This window comes from Populus trichocarpa, chromosome 11, assembly GCF_000002775.5.
Source record: "Populus trichocarpa isolate Nisqually-1 chromosome 11, P.trichocarpa_v4.1, whole genome shotgun sequence".
In the NCBI taxonomy this organism is placed as follows: domain Eukaryota; kingdom Viridiplantae; phylum Streptophyta; class Magnoliopsida; order Malpighiales; family Salicaceae; genus Populus; species Populus trichocarpa.
This window is the reverse complement of record NC_037295.2, coordinates 6,368,508-6,391,785: the sequence shown is the minus strand read 5'-3', so window position 1 is coordinate 6,391,785 and position 23,278 is coordinate 6,368,508. Positions and strand designations below refer to the sequence as shown.

General features: G+C 33.8%; 1 protein-coding gene across 1 annotated transcript; it reads right to left on the bottom strand.

Moving 5' to 3' along the window:
* Nucleotides 1-20,146: 20,146 nt before the first annotated feature.
* On the bottom strand, nt 20,147-22,737 carry LOC7463812 (U-box domain-containing protein 17). The gene has a single exon (XM_002317354.4). The coding sequence runs from the start codon at nt 22,533-22,535 to the stop codon at nt 20,382-20,384; it is 2,154 nt and encodes a 717-aa protein (XP_002317390.3). The 5' UTR covers nt 22,536-22,737; the 3' UTR covers nt 20,147-20,381.
* Nucleotides 22,738-23,278: the final 541 nt, after the last annotated feature.

Sequence of the window (23,278 nt, the reverse complement as noted above, 5' to 3'; positions counted from 1 at the left end):
AATAAAGAAGGGAAAGATGTCTATTCCACATTGAAAAAAAAAAAAACACTCTTTCCTAAGTGTTTATAATTGTGGGTTTCTTTTGTGTTGTAAATTAAATGAAAGCCATAATGGATGAGCTCTTTTAGTAAGCTTTCTAGTGCTATTATATGAATATTTATAACATCAAAAGATGATACTTGACACTTGAAATTTAGAACTTAATATGTCATTGAAATTAAATTGGTTTTTGAATTTATTTCTTTAATTTTCGTAATTAATTTTGACATTCGTGATTGTTGAGATAAAATTAAATAACAGTTATTCAATTTAATTTAAAATATAATTATTTCATTAACATTCATATAATTTCATTAATAGTCATAATATTAATAGATATAATGTTTCATTGTAATATTTCAAGTTTAAGAAACCTATTACTAAATAGAGAACAAATATATATAAAAAAACAAATGTTTTTTTGTTTTTCTTTTGTCTTATCTTCTTATTTTTTTAGAAGTTTAAAATGTTTAGTTGTATTCTAAAGATATTATTTTTATATTGAACAAATATACATCTTAAAAATAATATTTTCATCAACTCTTTATTTGTATAATAGCCAAGGAAATAATAAAAAAAAAAAAGTAGGGATTAACACTCGATAAGAATTGCTGCTGAAAAATTAGTTGGTGGTGGCTATCAGACCCACAAACAAAAGTAAATTTACACAAGTCCTTGGCAGCATTGGATCGATACCAGCAGTATGTCCAGGTTCTGTATTGCCAACAACTTTTGCGTCTAAAATATTAAGAACAGAAAAGGAAACTTTAATCTTCCTTCAAATATGATGGAGACTTCACTTTGTTTTGAAGAAAACGAACAACTTCTGTCTTCAGTCAGAAAGTCAGCAAAAATCAATGTCTGCTTGTTAAGACCAAATTAGTTATATCAACGCCTTACTCTCTGTTACAGTGAAGGGTTTGGAGAAATGCCTTGCAAGGCTAGACATTACAGTTACATACAATGGCGTTCATGTAACTTGCAAAAGTTAGGCCACTTGTTCAACTTTCAGTCCCTCTTTGGCAAGAAAGATCATTATCAGATTTAACTCTAATGGACTGTGTGATCATTATCAGCAAGAATCTCCTATTTTGGTGTTTCTCGGCTTATTCTGCTGCAAATTGCTCATGCACTTTATACGTACATCAAAGTTTTTCCTCAAAGCAGTATGAGATTTCAGTGTTGACTGTAAAAGAAAAGGCCGAATAGAACCTGTTCGGGAAAAATTATTGGGCCACAGCCCAACAACCAAGGTCAAACAAAAACCCAACCAAACAGAGACTCTAGGCCCAAAAAGAAAACACGAGAGCAGAAAAGTTGGCATGCCAACCACTGTTGTGGTAGTGCTGCAATCACACTCGTTTTACAAGTTGTTATGGCGGCACCACCTGACGCCGTTAAATTGCATGTTACAACGCCTGCCACCACCTTATTTCACGAGTTATCATTCATACGACTCATGTTATTGGTTGGTGGTGTGGTCTGTCTAGGGCACATGTTACTGCCTTTGTCACATCTCATTTCACGGGAGAACGACGACGTTGCAATACTTTTGTATTAGTGCGTAGCGTGATCTCCATGATAATTGATGATATTATGGAAAATTCAAGTATTCTAGGTATTTTGGATAATTGATTATTCTTTTAATTTTGTGAATTTAATCTATTTTTTTTTTAATTAAGATGGTTGGAGGTAGATGCATGATATTTTAAAAGGTTGGTTTTGGTAAATTTAGAGACTCTTTGATAATGAAGTTAGTGACTTTTTAAGAGAAAATATAATAATATTACAGAGAGATATTCTAGAAATAAATATGTTGTAGAAAATAAAGATTTGAATTTTTTTTTGTTGAAGGATTCAAGATCTATTTATAGTCCACGAGTCTTTTTATATAGAAGAAAGACTAAAGTGTAATATTACCTTTTATAGTTTTAATGATGGAAAATATCACTGACATATGTATTAACGAGGAAAAATATCCCCAACATAAGTATTAATATTGATGGAAATATGGTGGGCCCTTAGAGGACTTTTATACACCTAAGGGTATAGGAAGAGTAGGATCCAAAATGTAGTTGTGCACATGGAACTGGGTCCTTCCCATACCTGACCCCAAGAGAACCAAATCCTTCCCTTGGATGAGCTTAAGGGAGGTGGGCCCTTCCCTTGGCTGAGCCCAAGGAATGTGGTTTTCTAGGGCCGTTAATTCTAGGTTTATCAATAGTTCTTAAAGTCTTTGGGTTTTTTAAATGCAAAGACTTGTAAAAGTATCCAATATGATGATTTTGTTGATTCTTTTTATATGAAAAACAGGGTAAAAATCATGATTAATATATCAGAGAGCCTGTGTGTAGGGGTATGCTCCATGTTTTTTTTTTTTTAAGAATTTCTAAGTGTGTAGAGGTGAATCATGGAGGAACTCAACTTAGAAAATTTTTCAGGAGGGTGATGTGAAACTATAGAGGAATCTATACTTAGAAAATTTTTCTAATAGGTGGAGAAATCTAAGGAGGGAGAGCCTATATTTAGAAAATTTTCTAAGAGGCTGAGAGAAATCCATGGAGGGTGGATCCCGTATTTGGAAAATTTTCAAGTGGTTGAGGGGAACTTAAAGAGGGTGAGTCTATATTTAGAAAATTTTCTAAAAGGTTGAGAGGAATGAATCCCTGTCGACGCCCATACTTGGAGAATTCCTAAGTGACGAAGGGGACGGACCCATCTCGACTAGCATACTTAGAAAATTTTCTAATGGGCGGAGGGCAACCCAAAAAGGATGAGTATATACCTAGAAAATATTCTAAGAGGCTTAAGGGAGCGAATCCTTATTGACGCTCATATTTATAAAATTTTCAAGGGGCGGAGGGGACGTACCTATATCGACACCTATACTTAAATTTTTTTTAAGGGGCGAAAAGGAACCCAAGGTAGGTGAGCCTATACTTAGAAATATTCTAAGATGCTGAGAGGAGCAAATCTATATCAACGACCATACTTAGAAAATTTTCAAAGGGCAGAGAGGAACCCAAAGAGGGTGAGCCTATACTTAGAAAATATTCTAAGAGGTTGAGAGGAGCGAGTTCCTATCAATATCTATACTTAGAAAAATTTTAAGGTGCAGACAAGACTTACCTATGTCGACGCTCATATTTAGAAAAGTTTCTAAAGGGTAGCGGGGAAACTAAGGAGGTGGTGTTATTGCACTAAAAAGACCAAGTCAATTTCTTTCTTGGAGAGTTATTGTATTTTTGAAGAGTTGGAAGCTTGTGGCCTCTCTGGCGATGATATGAGAGTGAGAGCCCCTTACTAGAGAGAGAGATCAAACCCGAGAGTAGGAGATTGAACATCATCCCTAGAGATAACATAAGGTTCATGAGCCTATCTAGAGAGTTGAGTTAGTTTTTGGGGTTCCAATTAGCCTTAGTGGTATATATTTGGCTATAGAACAGGGGTCCCATTACTTTGTTGTGGTTGGCAACCTCAAGCTATCATAGAGGGCAATTTCAAGATGTCATAAATGGTGAAACTATCGCATTAGGAAGAACCTCTTCCAAGAAGATTATACAATTACATTAGGGAGAACCCCTTTAAGGGGATTGTGCAAAAGTTCATAAGTCCCCATTATAGATATGTAGATAGAAAATATATGTCAAAGAGACAATTATTTTTATTTCCTGAGGTGATTTGTTGGACTTTATGGAGCCTTCTAGTCCATTTCTTGGAGAGTGGTGCTATTGCACTAGAGAGACCCTTGATCAATCCCTTCCAAGGGTGGGGCTACTATGGGTGCCAAGACTTTCTGAGGCAACAAATCCTAATTTTGCACCTAAGCGGCCAACACAACCTGGGTGATGAGCTGCACTTGGTTAATGAGCTATTAGAAGTCTGAAATGGGAAAACTACTCGTGGTAATAGGTAAAACCATCAAGCATTATAGCCCAAGTGTATCATAGTTGTGTGTTATGGAATGACTTGGAAATGATATTAAAAAGAAACTAATGACTTTTGGATCAGTTTTTCACAAACAACATCAATGATGATGTCCCAAATAATCCAAGTAGCTTAGGGACAAGGCTTAAGTCTTGAATAATTGGTTAATCTCTTGGTTCTGGCAATCTGATCCATTTTCCCTAGCCAAGGTGGTTGGAGGCGGGCGCACTTGATATCTTTAAAAGGTCCGCTTTGATGAATTTAGGAACTTTCTGATGATTAAGTGAGTGAGTTATTGAAAGAAAATGCAATAATATTATAGAGAGATACTTTGAAAATAAATATGTAGTGGAGAATAGAGATTTCAAACCATTTTTTGTTGAAGAATTCATAATGTATTTATAGCCCATCATCTTTTTATTCAGAGAATGGGCTAAAGTGTAATATTGCACTAATAGTTTTAATGAGGGAAAATATCCCTGACATGTATATTATTGCTGATGAAAAATATCTCTGACATATGTATTATGGTGGAAAGATGTTGGGTCTTAGAGGCTTTTTATACACCTAAGGATGTAAGGAGAGTAGGATCCAAAATATAGTTGTGTCCATTGAATTGGATCCTTCCCTTGGTTGAACCCAAGGGAGGTTGGTCCTTCCCTTGACCGAGATCAAGGGATTTGGTTTTTAGAGAGTTTTTTAGGCCTGTTAATTTTGGATTTTTTAATATCCTTCCAAATCTTTGTGATATTTATATATAAAGACTTGTAAAATTACCCAGTATACAAGTTTATTGATTTTTTCTGTATGAAAAATAGGGTGAAAACCCTAGTTAATATACTAGAGAGGTTTTGTGTAGGGGTATGCCCCATGTTTTAAAAAATAATTTCTATGTATGTTGAGGGGAACCATGGACAAACCCATAGAAAAATTTCTTGGAAGGTAAGGTGAAACTATAGAGGAATATATACTTAGCAATGTTTTCTAATAGGTGAAGAAACCTAAAGAGGGAGAGTCTATTTATAAAATTTTCTAAGAGGCTAAGAGGAACTCATAGAGGGTGGAGCCCATGCTTAGAAAATCTCCAAATGACTAAGGAGAACCCAATGGGGGTGAGCCTATATTTAGAAAATTTTCTAAGAGACTGAGGGGGATGAATCTCTATCGACACCTATACTTTGAAAATTCTCAAGAGGTAAAGGGGATGGAACTATGTCGATGCCTATACTTAGACCAAGTCAATTCCTTTATGGGAGAGTTATTGTATTTTTTAAGATTTGAAGGCTTATGGCCTCTCTGGCGATGACATGGAAAGTGAGAGCCCCCCACTAAAAAAAGAGATCAAACCCAAGTGTGGGAGATTAAAGATCATTCTTGGAGATAACATAAGGTCTAGGAGCTTATCTAGAGAGTTGTATTAGTTCTCTGGGTTCTAGTTATCCTTGGTGATATATATATATATTGCCATAGGACGAGGGTGTTGTTGCTTTGTTGAGGTTGGCCATCTCAGCTGTCATAGAGGGTAGAGCTATCATACTAGAGAGAACCCCTTCCAAAGAGATTATGTAAAAGCACTAGGGAGAACCTTTTCCAAGAAAATTATGCGATCACATTAGAGAGAACCCCTTTTAAGGAGATTATGCAAGAGTAAAAAAGCCTGTTTTGAAGATATGTAGATAGAAGTGTATGTGAGAGAGACAATTATTTTAATCTATCATGAGATGATTTGTTGGACTTTAGAGAGCTTTTTAATCCATCCCTTGGAGAGTGGTGCTATTGCACTAGAGAGATCCTTGATCAATCCCTTCTAAGGGTGGGGCTACCACGGGTGCTAGGACTTGCTGAGGTGGCAAAGCTTGATTTTGCACCTAAGTGGCCAACACAACCCGGGTGATGGGTTGTATTTGGTTGATGAACTGTTGGAAGTTTAAATGGGAAAACGTGCTTATGGTAACAGTAAAATCATCACGCATTCTAGCCCAAATGCATCATGGTTATGTGTTATGGAATGAATTAGAAATGTCATTAGAAAAAAAACCAACGACTTTTTGATTAATTTCTCACAGACAACACCAATGATGATGTCCTAAAAAAACCAAGTAGCTTAATGGCAAGACTTATGTCTTAGATAATTAGTTAATCTCTTGGTTTTAGCAATGTGATCCATTTTTCCTAGCAAAGATGGCTGGAGGTGGGTGCATGATACCTGCAAAAGGTCTGCTTTAGTGAATTTAGGGACTCTTCAATAATTAAGTTAGTATATTTTCTAGAGAAAATGCAATAATATTATAAAGAGATACTCTTGAAATAAATATGCAGTAAAGAATGGAGATTCCAAACCTTTTTTGGTTAAAGGATTCATGGTTTATTTATAGTCAATGAGTCTTCTTGTATAGAGAAGGGGCTAAAGTGTAATATTGCCCTGATATTTTTAATGAGGGAAACTATTCCTGATATATGTATTAATATTGATAAAAAATATCTCTAACATATGTATTAATGAGGGAAAATATCTATGATATATTTATTAATGCTAATGAAAATATGGTGGGCCCTTATAAGACTTTTATACACATAAAGGTGTAGGAAGAGTATGATCTAAAATGAAGTTGTGCCCATGGGACTAGGTCCTTTTGTTGGCTAAACCCGAGGGAGTGTGGTCCTTTCCTTGGCTGAACCTAAGGGAGGTTGATTCCTTCCCTTAGCTAAGCACAAGGGAGGGGGTCATTCTCTTAGCTGAGCCTAATGGAGGTTGAGTTTTTCCCTTAGCTGAGCTCAATGGAGGTTAGGAGTTTGGTCTTTACCTTGGCTGAGCCTAAAGAATGTTAGGTCTTTTCATTGGTTGAGCCCAAGAAAGGTTGGGTCCTATCCTTAGCTGAGCCTAATAGAGATAAGTCCTTCCTTTGGCTGAGCCTCGGAGAGGTGGTTTTTTGGGTGTTGTTTGGGCCTATTAATTTTGGATTCATCAATAGCTCCCCAAGTCTTTGTGATATTTATACGCAAAGACTTGTAAAAGTATCGTAGAAGACAAGTTTGTCGATTTTTTTATGAGAAGCATGGTGAAAACCCTGGTTAAATTTGGGTTTATTAGTAATGAAACTACTCGCCATGATTTACCTACACAACAAGGCGACTACCTTACTCCTTGCCAAGAAAGTCCATGTGATCACAAGTTACCAAGATTGTATAAATACCTAAGGGTAAGGCATAAGTAATAAGATCAACAAACATACAAAAACCTTCTCCAATATAACACCCTGTAATTTTTAAAGTAATTTCAACTTCTCCATTAATCATATAATGTAAAATGGAGTAAATTGATTTTTTCATCTCTATACGGAGTCTTTCCCAATCAAACACAAACTGTACATTATGTATGCATATCTAACATACCAGGGATTTTCCATTTAAAACAAAGAATTTATCCAATTTAATGAATTTTTAGTTGAGTTTTACCTAAACGGGGCCTTACCCAAAACTTTATCCCGCATTAATACCTACAAACATAACAATAACATTCTGAACCACAATTGGCTCACACAATCAATACTCAGGCAACCTTAGGCATATCACCCAAACAATTATGTCAATTTCAACTACTCACCACCTTTATACTCAAACATGGTTTATTTTATTCTATGAGAGATATATAGATATTTTTATGTAATGAAATCGAACATAATTTAATAGTTCCTTTTACTATGTTACAAACTTTAAAATATAAAAACTTATCATATACATCAAGTTTAATTACATAACTAATATGATAATTACAAAATTCTTTCAATTATGAAATGACTATGAAAGTCTAAAATACAATCTCAAGATTGTGCTGATGATGAAAATATATCTATAACACATGAAAAATATAGAAAGATAGAATACACGTACTTGAATCCATTACTACTAATATCATAACTACAACCTTAGAAATAAACACAGCATCATTACTCGTTATTCAAGCAAATCAAATCTATACCAGGTTTTTAATTTATTGTGGTCTTTTATAAACCCATCAACCATCATTTCCTTCATTATACATATTAGGCTATCGCTGTTATAAATTTCTTAAAAAATCTCGTCAACTATGCATTCAATAATTCATTTCAAATAATCAAAACTCAAGATTGCATTCCTCGATTTATTTCAATATTCCTACCTTATTATTTATATCATATATGCATTCATTAATTCATTCTAATGATCATAGCTCATACTTTATGCAAACCTTATTCATTACTCCATTACAATAATCCTAGTTCATGCTTTAAAACCAATTAGAGATTCATTAATCATATACCATACTCATAGCCCATGCTTTAATTAAAATTTGGATTTATTGATCCTATTCAATACCCTTAAACTCACATTTTAATATGATTATAGGTTCATTAATCATACCATACTCATAGCTCATGCTTTAATAAAATTATGGATTCAATAGTCTCATTTGATACCCTTAACTCATGATTTAATTCAACTTCTGGATTCATTAATCCATTTCCTTATTCATGGCTTATTCTTTAAGATAACTGTATTTATTTACCCATTTCCATACCTTTAATTCGAGCATTAAATTAATTATGAGATTCACTAATCCACTTTAATAGATATAGCTTTTTCTTGAATTCATTCGTGTACATTAACACAATTAATATAGTTTACTCATGCTTTAATTTCCTTTTTTTTTCTTACTTATGGAGTCATTTTTCCATTTCGTTGATCATTGGTCATACTTTAAGATGACTGTTTTCATTTAATCAAATCCATATCCACACCCTTTGTGAAACCCAAGAAGAAATTATACAAAAAAAGAGAGAGGGGGATTTATAATAATTTAATTTTTATAATACAAAAATAGTGTAACTATAAAAAATAATAATTATAATAATTATGGTGATAAAATTTAATAGTTTTGGAGAAGAAAAAAAGAGGCTTGATTGAGAAAAAGGGAGAAAAATAGGGCCAAAATGGAATTAAAAAGAAATGGGACTATAAATACCTCATCCCTTCTTTCTCCCATAGCCGGCTGGACAACATCAAGAAAAAAAGGGAATGTCAGATTTTCCTTCATCGAGCCTACGAGAAAACACCTAAGTTAGTATACCTACATAAGTCTTGGAATTATTAAGTGGAGAAAACATACTTGGGTAGAGGATTTACAAGAAGAAAAGTGAAGAATTTGTGAAGAAAAGAGGGAGAAGAGAGGGTCGGTTGTAGGTGAAGAAAAAGGAGTTGAGAAACCTTAATCAAACTAGAAATTAAACCTAAATTTTCCTTAGGTATGTAGTTCTAAACAAATTGTGAAAGCAAATTTAGATTCAATTAAGAATTGTGTAGTAATTTGAAGTTGAAAAATTGGGGTTCTTGAGTAAAAAAATTGGGGGAATGCAAAAATGATTGGAATTAAGTGGATGAGAGTTGCATAAATTACCTAAAAGGATGAAATTATACAAAGAAGATTGAAACAAAACCCATAGCCAAAGGAGCAATAGTGGTCGACCAAGGTGGGTTAGAGAGGAAGGGGAGAAATTCTGATTTTTCCTTGTTGTTCCATAAGAACATTGAAACATATTGTCATGGGGTAAACAATGATGAAATGTTGTGGATGAGCGTGTAAAAAGAAGAAGGGAACCCTTAGTTATCTTAAGCTAAATTCAGCCAAGAGCCAAGTAAGGGAGAGAAGAAAAAAAAACTCTGGTATGTTGTGTGTTTATGATGCATAAATTAGGGACAATGGAAAGCTCAATTGAAAATCATCGACGAATCTAGTAAGATTCATCACCTCCTTTCTAGAGGAGATTCGGGCCCTAGAACAACAAAATTTGGGTACAATCTCTTTATAAGAGTTGTAGCTGGGAGTGTTAGCTTTCCAATGAATCTGACCCCATCTAATTTGAAGTTCTGAAACTCCAAATACAAATAAAAATCTGAGGGGAGGTCATGTTGTTACCCCTATTGGCAGATTTGGCCAAGTCGATAAAACGATGAAAATTAGCCATATTAAGCGTAGAATTCATGTTCTTGCCCTTTGTAAAGTGTGTAACATCGTCTCTTGATTTTCAAAAATGAATAAACTATGATCAAAATTTAATTCCTAATGTCAATTTGGGCTACTAATGAGCTAAAAATGTTAAAGGATAATAATGAGAAATGTAGGTGAGAAAGAAAAGAATGGTGAAAGAGAAATGAATATTATTGCCATTGTTGCTGTTGTGTTGTGATATGTGGACTAATATGGAATAATGATGAGTGTTTGTGGTTTCAGGAGGAACCACGGGAGGAGTGCAGCAACAACAAGGGAACACAAGTCGAATGTCTACAGCAGGTACTCGGTACCTATATCTCCTCTAGTTAATAATTATTTTAACTAATTGTTGAACTATAAATTTTGGTGCTTATTGATGAGGAAAAGGAAAGGGGAAAAGGAAAGGTTAAACGATAGGAAAATGGAAACGGAGAACTAAATTTAATTTATGGGTCCTTTTAGAGGAAATTGACAGTAAACAATGAACTTTAAGAATAACTGTTTCTTGAATTTGATTAGCTTGTCCTAGATATGGAAGGCTAATGATGTTAGCCAACTTGGCTAGCATTGGCATGACCGGTACGTGGGAGGAGGAATATAGAACTTGATTAACTATTCGGGTTCAGAATAGTTAATGATATCAGCGGGTGACGTCGATATCGACCAAATTTATAGGACTTGATTAGTTTCCAAGGTGAAAGCTAATGATGTCAAGAATCCTTGACATCGGCATAGTCGAGGACCTCCTAAGGTAACATGGAACATTGATTAACTATTTCAGCCCGAAAATAGTTAATGACACCAACGGTCGTATTAGTGTCGATATTTTCATGAATTTTATTAGTTGACCCCAGGACGGGCAGTTGAAGACACTAATGGGGGTCATTAGTGTTGACAGTAGTCTTCCCAATGTGGGGAGAAGTGGCAGGGTGAATACCCTCGATTAGAGCTTGGATTACAAAAAAAGAGAGGATATAATTAAAGGAAATAACTAATCCTTAAAATGGGCTAGTTGTAGTGTATAAAATTGCATATAACTTAAGTAGGTAGATGTGTTGTATAAATTTTTTTTCCGTGAAATTGTTTATATTTTATTTTTTTAATTATATGGGAAATTTATGTTTTGCAAGTCCCTTTCATTCACTTCAGGAGAAGAATTTAGGTTATTGATCCTTTTTGTATAAGTTAGGAACTTAGAGATTATTCATGTAATTTTGTATTTGGAATATTAAATGTATCAATATATGCTTGGGATATTATAATGTACTAGTTTATGTTTAGAATGCTAAACTATGTTGTGTTTATATATGAAATTTCAGCGCTTGGATAATTCTCTTAATTACTAATTTATGCATGTGATATGAGATGGAGATTGAGTATGAAGTTTTGTCTTAAGTATATTTTCGAATGAATTAAATGGTTGAATTGGACCAATTATGGATGTGTTTATGAGCGGGATGTGATTATAAATGCGTGCAAGGTAAATTGTCGATAACTTGGGACCTCCTGGTATAAGAGAGACTCTGTTGAAATTTTGTTAGAAATTACGGTGAACTCAATGTAAAAAAATAATAATAATTTATGCTTCATTTACCCTTTACATGGAAGTTAAACACATAAACTGATTTAACCAACGAGGTTGTTACACCCTTAACTCGAGCCTTAACCTAATTATAGGGTTTATTAACCCATTTTCTATAATCATGACTTATACCTTAAGAAGAATGCATTCTTCAATTCCATTTAATAATCAATACTCATGCTTCCCTTTTCACTTATACAGTTATTAACCCACTTTAATGATTATAATTCGTGTTTTAAAAAGACTGTATTCATTTAATCAATTCCATGTTCATATCCTTAACTGAAGTCTTAACTTAATTATAGGATTCATTACCCATAGTTCATAATCATGGCTCTTGCTTTAAGATGATCATATTCATTAATCCAACTCAACAATCATAACACATGTTTTACATCAACTATGCATTATCAATTTATTTCATTTCCCAGGGCTTGTGCTTATATCGACTATACACTTATTGATCAATTTCGATAATTATAGTTCATGATTCACATCAACATTGATTTGTTTTAATACTTGTAATCTCGTGCTATAAGACATTCTTTATCTCTCACTATTATGTATGGCTTAATTTTAATTCACACATCTATTCCCCTAAAGTGTGGCCAACTTTATCTTATATAATTTTCTCCCGCCAGTACAACCGACTTTAATTTAACACAATTAGTCTTTGCCAATGTGACCAACATTAAATTATTCAAACTAGCCCTTGCTCTTACTACTAGCTTAGCTTATCTTGAAATAGTTCATGCTTATGCGACTAGCTTATTTTTCTTAAAGATAGTCCTTGCTCATGCGATCGACTTAATTCTTTACAAAAATAACCCTTGCTCATGCGGTCGACTTAATATTTTTTTTTATCATAATTTTATATAATTCATTTGAAAACTCATTTCACATGTATACATAAATTTTAACAACATTTCTATAAATAAAAAGGTGAGGTGACAAGCATCTACTTAGCACTCTGGTAATAGATGCTCCCTTAACTACTAGTCTAACCTCATATGTCCCTCTTAATTTTTTTAAGAAGGCATCCTCAAATCAGTGCTCAATCATTTTAACTCATTGTTTATAATTATACAAACACATCATTATCCTTTTTTATATTACCAATTTGTATCTCAAATATAATTTCATATTTTTTCCATTACCAATTTTCATTTAATATACAATTTCATATTTTTTTTTACTACCTTTTTTCATCCAACATATATTTCTCATTTTTTCATATTACCAATTTCATCTCAACAAATCACTCATAAATTTCATATTAAGCATTTTACTTCCAAACATGAAATTCAAAACTTCTATACAACCAAACACACTAATCAACATCAATACAATTTTGTTAATTTCATAACTTCCATCTTTTCTAAACATAACAATGACAACCAAACTCATAGCAACTCAATTCTTAATATCTCTAACCATTTTATGAATTCTCAACATTATTAAAGTATCAAAATTAACACAATTTAGTCAATTTTCCATAATTTCATCATTCCGAAGTATAGCACAATAACTAAACTTTTAGCAATCCATATTACAATATTCAAAACAATCTCAAGCATCCCCAACATCATTAAAACATAAAAAATCAACACAATTTAGTCAAATTTCAAATCCCCTAAAATTCCCAACTATGGTTAGCCACTTTAATATTTCAATTTCCATAATTGGTTTTCAGTTTCTTTAATTTACTTCCTATTCTATAATTTCCTACACCAATCAACCAAAGGAATAGTTAAACTACCAATTACATACTTAAAACATAAACCCTAGAATTTAAATTTTTCAGATTTTATAAACTACCAATTACATACTTAAAACATAAACCCTAGAATTTAAATTTTTTAGATTTTAACCCTTCAAGAAAAGAATTGAAATTAAACCCATTACCTTTACTAATTTAACTCTAATAAGTTCTTGATGAAAGAGAGCAAAAATCCTTTCTTCCTTCACTGTACAAGCTTTCTCTCTCTAACAACACAAAACTCCTCAATTTCTTTCTAGGGTTTTCAAGCGAGGATTAATTTCATTTGTGGGAAGCATATAAATCCACTAGCAATTCATCAATTTGGCTTGAAAAAAGAGAGAAGAAAATAAAATTTCCAAACTCTCCCCTCCTCTCATTTATGGATACCGTTAACTTTAAATGGAAGAGAGGGAATATAATTTTTTTTGTGTTTATAAAACTATCACCCATTAAATGTTCAACATGTTATTTATATCAAATCTTTGACCGTCAATATTTTTCGCCTACATATTTATTTTTTATTTCATTTGAGATCTTATACTAATTAACCGGGGGTTTTCACCCATAGTAATTTTTTTTTCCTTAATTTATTATTTTTTAACTGGGAATTACACTATTTAACATAAGGTTTACACATCCCAAAATCAATACCCAAAACTTTTTGATCCATTTAACACATTATTTCACATTATCAATTAATATTCCCAAAACAACTACACAAAGTCATGCCCTAATTAACAATTTCATCATTAATTTATATTCTCAAAACAATAACAATACAAGATTACATTCTAATTAACTATTTCACCTTCAATTTCCAATTAACTTTAACATCCATTTTTCCATACAACTAATTACCAATTTTAGAGCTTCTCTTTTTCTTTACTCAAATTACCATTTTTCCCTTTCTTTTGTGTCACACATGATTAATTATTGTCAGTTCCTCACCCATAAATAGATTTTCATATACACGTTTGCTATTATTTTAAATCAAGATTTTTATTAATTGATTAGGGGTTTTTTTACTATTAAACATGGGGTTCACACTTATTGACTCAAGTCTATAATTTTGTCCCTCTAATTTATCAATTTACCCCTAGTGTTTTATGTCAAAATACATGTTTCTCGTCAAGTCTTCATCCGTTAATATTTATCCGTATAAATGTTCATTTTTATTTTTTGTTGGGTTAACACTAATTGATTTGGGTTTTACATCCAAAATAATTCTTGTATTTTGAATTATTCTCCTCACATACACGTGTGTGACATCGCGATGATTATCCTCCCGTTTCAGGATAGTCAGGAATGATATGAGTGATAAGGATAAGGAATTCTTGTCCTTTATTAGTAGAAAAAAAAGGAATGTGAGTCCCCATCTAGTATTTTAGTCACTAAGAATTCTAATTGGTCTTAGAGTTTGGGAAATGGATCTCAAAGAAAAGGTATGGACACCCTTAATATGCCTTACCTAAAGTAAACTGTATCATTTATTTGTCTGATATAAACCAAGAAAAAGTTGTGTTTTTTAACTGTTGGTCTGTTTAAAGTTTAAGAAAAATTCTTCTCAATAAGGAAATCCTTATTTTATTATATTAAAAACCTAATCATTCCAATGCCAACAACAAAAAATAAATTTTTTTTATTTAATATCAGGAATATATCTTGCATATAAGTTTTAATCTCGCGTATTAAAAAAACAAAATAAAAGTTTTTGGTATTTTCAAAATGTAAGCCAAAATCTTTTGGAAATTTACAAACTTGTTGTATAATCCATACAATATTATTTAAGAAAATATGTCAAAGAATTTTAGATTTAAAAAAAAATGCCTAAATAAATTTAGGATTTTTAGCCATATGCAAGAAAAAAATAAAATATTTTTATTTTTTATTTTTTAGGTTTTTTTAAAAAAAAAACTCATTTTCTTCTTTGTAATAAAACTACAAAAAATAGGCTTAAAGAGTGTTTGCCAAATATACCCTTTAACAAAAATTATGGCAAGCCAAACATGGTATCCCTTTGACCCATTTATTTTTTACTTGACCCGACCGGGTTGACCTGAAATTTTTTATTCAATCATAAACCAAACTAAAATTCTAGTTTAACGCGAAAAACAACCCAAAAACAAAACTAAAGCAAAAAAAAAAAAAAAACCAAATTAAACACCCAAAAAATTTTTAAAAAAAATTCTTGAACAAAATAGATTAAACAAAAAAAAAACACAAACAATACTCAAAACGAACCCAGCAATGTGGGTTCCAGATCAAATTAGATTGGGTCACAACAAAGGCACATACATGTTGGAGATCATGCATAGATCAATAATTTATCATCTAATCCCTTTAATTATAACTAAAATATCATGATTTTGTAAAAAACAGAACCATTTTGGTCAAAATGCATTGTTTCATTTAAATGAAATAGCGATGTTTTGGCTTTTAAGGTTTTAATTTAGGGATTTGGCCAAAGTTTAATTTGGTCCTTCAACTTTTAATTTCTTTCAATTGCACCCCTAATTGACCTTAAACTTCTAATTTTATGCAATATTATCCTACCGAACTTCAATATCAACCTTGAATTCTTGCGTCTTTTTCACATAAGTCATTGATCTTGGATTTATACAGATTGACCCTCAATTGAATATTAAACTTTTAATTTTCTTCAATTTCACCCCTGATTTTAATCAATGGGGTCCCTAGATTTCAACACCTTTTTCAAAATGATCCTTGGCTGCGAGTTTCTTTAATTTTACCCTTAATTTGAATCAATTAACCTTGTAAAAATTAAATTTGGTTCTCTAAAATTTCAATCTTCTCAATTAAGCTCAAATTAGGCTTCCAAACTTATTTTTTTCACTAATTAAGTCCTTAATAAAATTAATTTGACCCATTTAAAATATAATTAAGTGCTTGCACTTAATTAAATCCTTTAACTTGACTCAATTAACTTTTAAACATAATAAAACTTTAATTGGCCCATGATTAAATCAAATTAGCCTATTAAAAATTTAATTATATCCCTGAACTTAATTTTTATGCAGATTTATCCAATAATCATTTAATTTGACCTTGAATCTGCATTGTCTTTCCAGTTTTGGGTACAATGAGGTATAATTATGCTACCAACTTCGTCCAAAATTGTAGCTTTTTCTACATCTCCAGTCTCCTTTATTTTTAATTTTATTTTAAAAAGGAAAGAAGTTAATTTGGGGAATAACCCAGAAATGGGTTATAACACTTTTAATGTTTCTAATATCTCTTTGTTTGATGTAGGTGAAGATTCAAGGTAAAAAAAAAGAAGATTAACGATCCAAACTACACCAAAAGATCCATTAAAAGTTCTAATTGGGTCAATTACAAGATCAAGGACAAAGAAAGCTCAAACATGCATTCAATGGGTAAATTTAGAGTATTTAGGCCAATGTAGGTTTCAAGGAGGCTACAACTTTAACAAGTGATCATTAGACCTTAGCCAACTTAATCTATGTACAAGAAGGGCCTAATCTACCTACTTCATGGGCTTAATTAATTTTGGCATCATAGGCTGACCATGGGGGAAGAATTCGGTAACTATAGGGTTATGTGTTTCCATGTGTTTTATGAATTCCAAACTACGAGAAGATTTCATATTATTTGTGAAAACATAGAATGCTAAAGAAGAATTATTTCCTTGTTTGTTTTGGATTTCATGGGGCGGCACCGCAACCTATTCAGTCAAGAGTTCTTTTTAAGTAAAGATTTCATTTAACAATTGTTTCTTCTTATCCATAGTGTGCGGCAACTTTGTTTTATTTTTCATGTTTTAGGCCTTATTTGAGATACTTTGAGTTTTATTTTAATTTAAAGTGATGTTAGCCTATTAGGTCAAGTAGGGTTTAGTTACCAAGTATAAATAATCTTATAAGACGTTATTTTTTTAAGTTGGATTATACTTTATTGCCACATCTATTGCGTGTAAGAGAACTTCTTTTATTTTGATTCCCTATTAAAATATAATGATTTATCAAAGAATTAACCAAAATTCATGGCATCTTCTATATTTCACATTTGTCTCTTTAATAGCATTAGGGAGTAGGCTTCTATAACATTAGTATCTCGGTATAAGTTATCGTTGTGTGAAACTTAAATTTAGTTTTCTTAAAAAAAGTCAATTTAACTATAGATTTCTGTATGAGTGCACAATAAAGCATATAATTTGCAGTACTGTACAAATACTGGAAGGAATTTACTTTTATGGTAGGGCATTCATGCGTTCTGTCAAAGGAGAGTGTTCCTCTTGGGCTTGGTTCATTATTTTCTTAAGGAAGAGTACTTGAAATGTTGCGAACAGTTATTGGAGATGGAAGAACTGCCAATGCGTGGAGTGATAGTTGGGTTCCTGATCTGCCAAACTCCAGAATTTCTTCTAGCAGATCACCAATCTTGCAAGGTGGAGTTGGTGAGTGATTAATTTACGGAAGATGGTAAGAATTTTGGGATTTTGACAGGTTTCGTTCTCTTTTCTCGGAAGTGGAATCCTTTCCCGTCTCTTAAATAGACGTAGCAATACGGGATCGAATAACACAAATGCTTGGCAAAGTCTGGGCACTGGCTTCACAATGAAGTCTCGAAAATTTCATAAAAAGCAGGAATTTCATCAGAGGTGGAGGGCTATTGTAGTCAATTTGGTAACTTAAAAGTGCGGAATTATGCTCGGGAAGCTGCCAGGAATTCTGGAACCATGTTGAACAAAAAACTAATGATATGTTAGATACACTGTCACGTTTGCCAGGTTGAAGAAAAAAGAGTTGAACACTTACTATTTTTCAGGTAACATGCGCCAGAGAAACGCGATTGTCATTTGTCAAGCGAGTTGGGGGATACTCCAACCAAAGAACTGGCAAGAGCAAGTCTTCAAGCAAGTTGGGATGCCAAGCTGGTCATCTTCATTTTCTTTCTTTTTTTAGTTAGGGGAGACATGCATGCTGTGCTATGGGTGTTAAAGAATTTACGTTGAATACTCAGTAGACGATAAAAAGCATCACAATGAATTCGAAAGAGCCATGTCTATGAAATGGATGTTTACATTATTTACATGTCTTGCAATTATTGTCGAGCAGATGATTGTTACCAGGTGGTATGAAGAGAGTCGAGAAGGATGGTGATATTATTCGATAGCGTGGCCAAATTATTACAGCATCCACAATGTGTGGATTCTAGGGTTGAGAGTTCCACGTGTTCTTCCCACATCCATCTGTGGTACAGAGGGTGAGTTCAAACGATCTTACCCTTACAGTCAAGATGGTGATTTACATGAATCTAGTCGGAGGCCACAGATAAAAGTAGCATGAAACTACTAGGTATCTAAGGAAAAAGGTCCCCAGAAAATGAAAACAACGTAAAATGATACTCTCTTTGATTTATAGATAATTCAACAGACTGACTCTCTTCGGCAGCAATCAAGGTCTGATCTTGAATTTCTAGTTATTATGCGAGATGCAAGGATAAAACCCAAGGAGTGATTTATTCCCCCTTATAAAGGCATCTAGGCAGTTGGTATCGACAGGAAAATGGACCACCTACTCCAAAACATCTCGCAAAAGAAAATCGACAGAGAGAAATAAAGAAGATGGATAAATTAATTCACAAATTAATTAAGTATTAATAATGTCTTTTATGACCATCAGTGAGCGTAACGACTCCACTGCATATGGCTTCGCTTCAGATAAGCTCAACTAGTAAATCCAAAGTTTTGCAGCCCACAGTCTCAATCATTTCCCTGGTGAATGGCCGACTTGCGTATCCACTTTGGGTGCCATCGGTTGTGGGCGTGCCCCACTACACGTCACCATTACCAAAACCATCAATTACAAGAAGATTCTACTTTTCAAACTTCCCTCAAGACTTCAGATTTCAATGGCTGTCTATGCGCCCACAGAACTATTCTGTACTGTGCATAGAGGCCACTTACCAGGTAAAGGTTCAAAATGTACTTGGTTTACTCTGGTCCATTCACTTTGAGAAGAAGATAAGAGTGGATCATCATGTCATACTTCATTTCTTGGTGAAAATTTATTTGATATCAAGGACAAAGGACATTATTATAATATTTTTCTTATATTCTTTAGTGGCACAGGAATCTAATAGCGCATTCTTGGTGATTTTATTTGAAAGAAGAAAAGTGCTGAGCCAATCTTCCATCACTCTCCGAAACCACCACTAGTTTTTTCTCTTGAAAATTCCCATATGCACAAGTTATCTTCTTGCCATTCTCTGGAACCTTCGTAAAGTAACTCTTGTGAGTTAACATACTTGATGCTTTATTCTTTTAACTTTTGGACGAACAGAAATGCTGATCAAACCTGTTTTTTGACCATCTAGACTTGTTAGATGCTTCTTTTCCTCACATGTGAGTTAAAACAAATGGAATCTGCATTCTTAACTTACCAGCTTCATATTCTTTGTACATGTGTTACAGGAATATAGATGACGTTTCTTTGAATTCCCTTTGCAGCATTGAAAAGAAACTGAGACACATTACATACTTTCATCATTTAAGTCCCTTTATCTCCTAGAAACCTTTCAGCTCGAATATTAACCAACCGGCAAACAGCTTGTGCTTGGATTCCCAGAACTTTTGTAATGATTTTACATTTTTATCTGGGGAGAGATTACAGTAGGAGCAATTAAAACCCTTGTTTTATGATGACTACTGTGCTGTCACAGAGCAGAAACTAACTGCATCTGTCCAAGGCATGTTTTATGTATTGAGTTAAAAGGCAAGAAATTGAAAGCAGCAACTTCAATCGTTCTCATGATACACATATTAGAGTTTGACATAAATATTTCTAATAATTTCTATTCTGGTGTTCTAAATGCTGTTTTATATATGTGAAACTAACTGTTCAACAACAATTATAGTTCTTCCAAAAGAAACAAGATATGATATTTCTGTAACTTCTTCTCTTTATCATCTAAAATTTCAATGAAAGAATTCATAAATGTTGCGAACAAAAAGAGGAACATTTATAAGCAGGGCAGACAACGAAAAGTACGGAATTTTACCACTATAGAACAGGCACTGATATGGACACGGGCACTGACACTTCGTTGACAAAACTTGAATCCCTATTCGGAGCAGAGTTTCCAGCAAATGCATATCCAGCACCTAATCCACCAAAATGCAAGGAATAATTCTCACACCTCTGAAACACTCGGGCAAGTGATGCTGCCTTCCTTCTTGCTCGCTTTGTGCCTGTGAACAGTAGACTCTGAAGTAAACCCCACAATGCAGGTGCCTTGAGCACTTTCTCAGTGGCAACTGTTCCACCACTCCGGCATAACTCAAGCAGTGCTGCAACAGCATTTTCTTTTCCTCTTGGTGTTCCACAACGCATCATTCCTATTAACCCAGCCACGGCCATTTCTTCTCCCCCTACAGCCTTAGCCCCAATTGGCTGCCTCACAATCAAAGCCAGTGCACCAGCTGCTTCCTCTGCAACCCCTTCATTTCCCAAAGCCCCAACTAGTGCAGTAACTGCACCTGCTTCTATCATTCTCAAACAGTTCTCTGTATGAGTTGACAGATTAAATAACGCTGTGACAGCATCCTTCTTCCCTCGTGGTGTTCCTGCTCTCAACAGACCAGCCAAGGCTTCAACTGCCCCTTCCTCATCTGCTATTCTCTTCTTGTAGTCATGAACTGCTGACAGGCTAAATAATGTCGCTGCTGCGTTTTCTCTTGCCTCTGTTGTGAGTCCAAATCTCAATACTCCAACAATCGATCCCAGACACCCCGTTTCATCCATAATTTGGCTTTTATTCTTATCATGGATGGATAAATTGAGTATTGCTGTAACAGAATTCTCTTGTGCGACAGAGTTTGTAGAAGACAGCAGATTACGAAGGTGGGGGATTGCACCAGCTTCTGCAATGAAAGCGCGGTTTTCTCTTCCTGATTTCGCCAACAAACGTATCCCACGAGCAGCTACGGTCTTTGCATGTTGCGAACCGCTTGCTAGCTTATGAATAAGAAGTGTTGCTGTTGCTCTGTTGGCTTCAATTGCAGCTTTGGAAGGCATAGCTGCTGCAAAAGCCTCTACTAATGAATCTGTATTTTCTGGAGGGTCATAAGGGATTCCATGAGCAGTACACCATTGCACGATCAGATTCCTCAAAGCCCGATTTGGAACAAGGCGGGTGTTCATGAGCATCTGCCCAGTCTTGGGGCAAGTACAGTGCCCTTCCTCCATCCACCTAGAGATCAGACTCCGATCATATGTCTGCCCTGTTGAAATAATCACTGGATCTCGCATCAAATCCAACGATATTGGACAGCAAAAATCCTTTGGGATTGTAATAAAAGTCTCTGCAATCTCTTGGCTAATCAACCCTTTTCTCAGCTTCTTCTGATTCCCAATTTGCAACTCCACCTCATTTTCCTCAAACCCATAAAGCAAAAACCTACAATAGCGAGCAATTGCAACGAACCCATTAAGCACCGAAGCTGTGGGCTCAATATCTCCCTCGTGATTGACAATTTGCTCCTCCAAGAACTCAATCTCCGCCCTAGAACTCTTAGCATCTTTAATCCCCAAACCTTCCACAAAAAACATCCTCAAATCCACCATGTTAGGAATCTTCCCTTTCTCAAACTCATCAAGAAACGAAAAGAAACTAACCCTCAAATCCTCCTCCTCCTTGTCAATAAATAAAGTCGCCTTCCTTGATTGTTTATGCATGAGATCAATCTGTTCCCTAACATCTTCACTCAATTCAACATCATCTAACGGAAATACATCCAAAAGGGTAGATATTTCCTGATTCAAATCATGAAAATGTCCCGAAATTGTATGGTTTTGAAGCAACAACCATAATTTACTGGATTGCACACAACAATCAAGCAATATCTTTGAGCGGTAGAGCAACAAATAAAGTTCTTTAAAACAAACAATTGTGGGGGGGGATAAAGCAGAACCAGCCCCCGAGTCCCTCAAATACTCCAATAAAACAACAAAGACTTCAATTTTACGGATTAAGGAACGAGAATTCTTTCTTTGAAAGAAGAGTGACTTCCCTGAGAAACAAGACACAAGCTCTGTTGATACTGATACAAGAGTCTGTACAAGAGCCACATCGGTTAAATCAACCGGCGCCAAGAAAGCTTCTAAAGACGGCGATCTTCGCCGCCTTAGAGAAGAAAATATAGCAGCGGTGGCCATGAAGAAAACTACTAGTCCCTCTTTTATTTAAAGAAAGAAGAGAATATTTTCTTACCTCCACACAGGATTTGTTTGAATGTCAGGATTTGTTCTTTACAAAGAGGAGAGGGCGGTTTTTCAAAGGGAAAGATTGATAATTCCGCGTTTGGGAGGGGAGATAACAGAGAAAGAGAAGGAAAAAAATGGACTCTTTGGTTTCTTTCTTTTCTTTTCTTTGCTTTCACTTTATTTTTTATTTTTTTTTCTTCCTTTAATTTTTTAGTTTTGTTTAAAAGTAAAGAATTTCAATGGGCTTTTTTTTATCAATAAACTAAAAAACATTGGGGGATGATACTATATGAATGATATAATTTGATACATGTTTTGCATATGAAAAGCGATAGTTTAAGATGTTGTGCTTCATAAGTATGACATGAATTAAATTTTAAATAGATTAAACACCAACAAAACATGCAAATATTGTCTCTCTCAAAAAAAAAAAAAAACATGAACACATGTATTTCTCTCTTAAAAAACTCATTTATGACTTAGATTTTGTTTTTAAAACAACCAAAAATCAAATTCATCGTGGTTTTTAAGCATCTTTTGATGTTTTAGTGTTGAAAATTCATTGTTTCCTTTTCTGTCCTGGCCGCCACCACCCCAGCCCATTCTTGTAGACATATAAACAAGATAAACATATTATATTGCTATTAATTTGTATTTGATTTGATTGAAATCAAATAATTATTTAAGTTGCATTT

Excerpts from the sequence above, each read along its gene's own strand:
- LOC7463812 (XM_002317354.4), bottom strand. The coding sequence starts at position 22,535 with ATGGCCACCGCTGCTATATTTTCTTCTCTAAGGCGGCGAAGATCGCCG.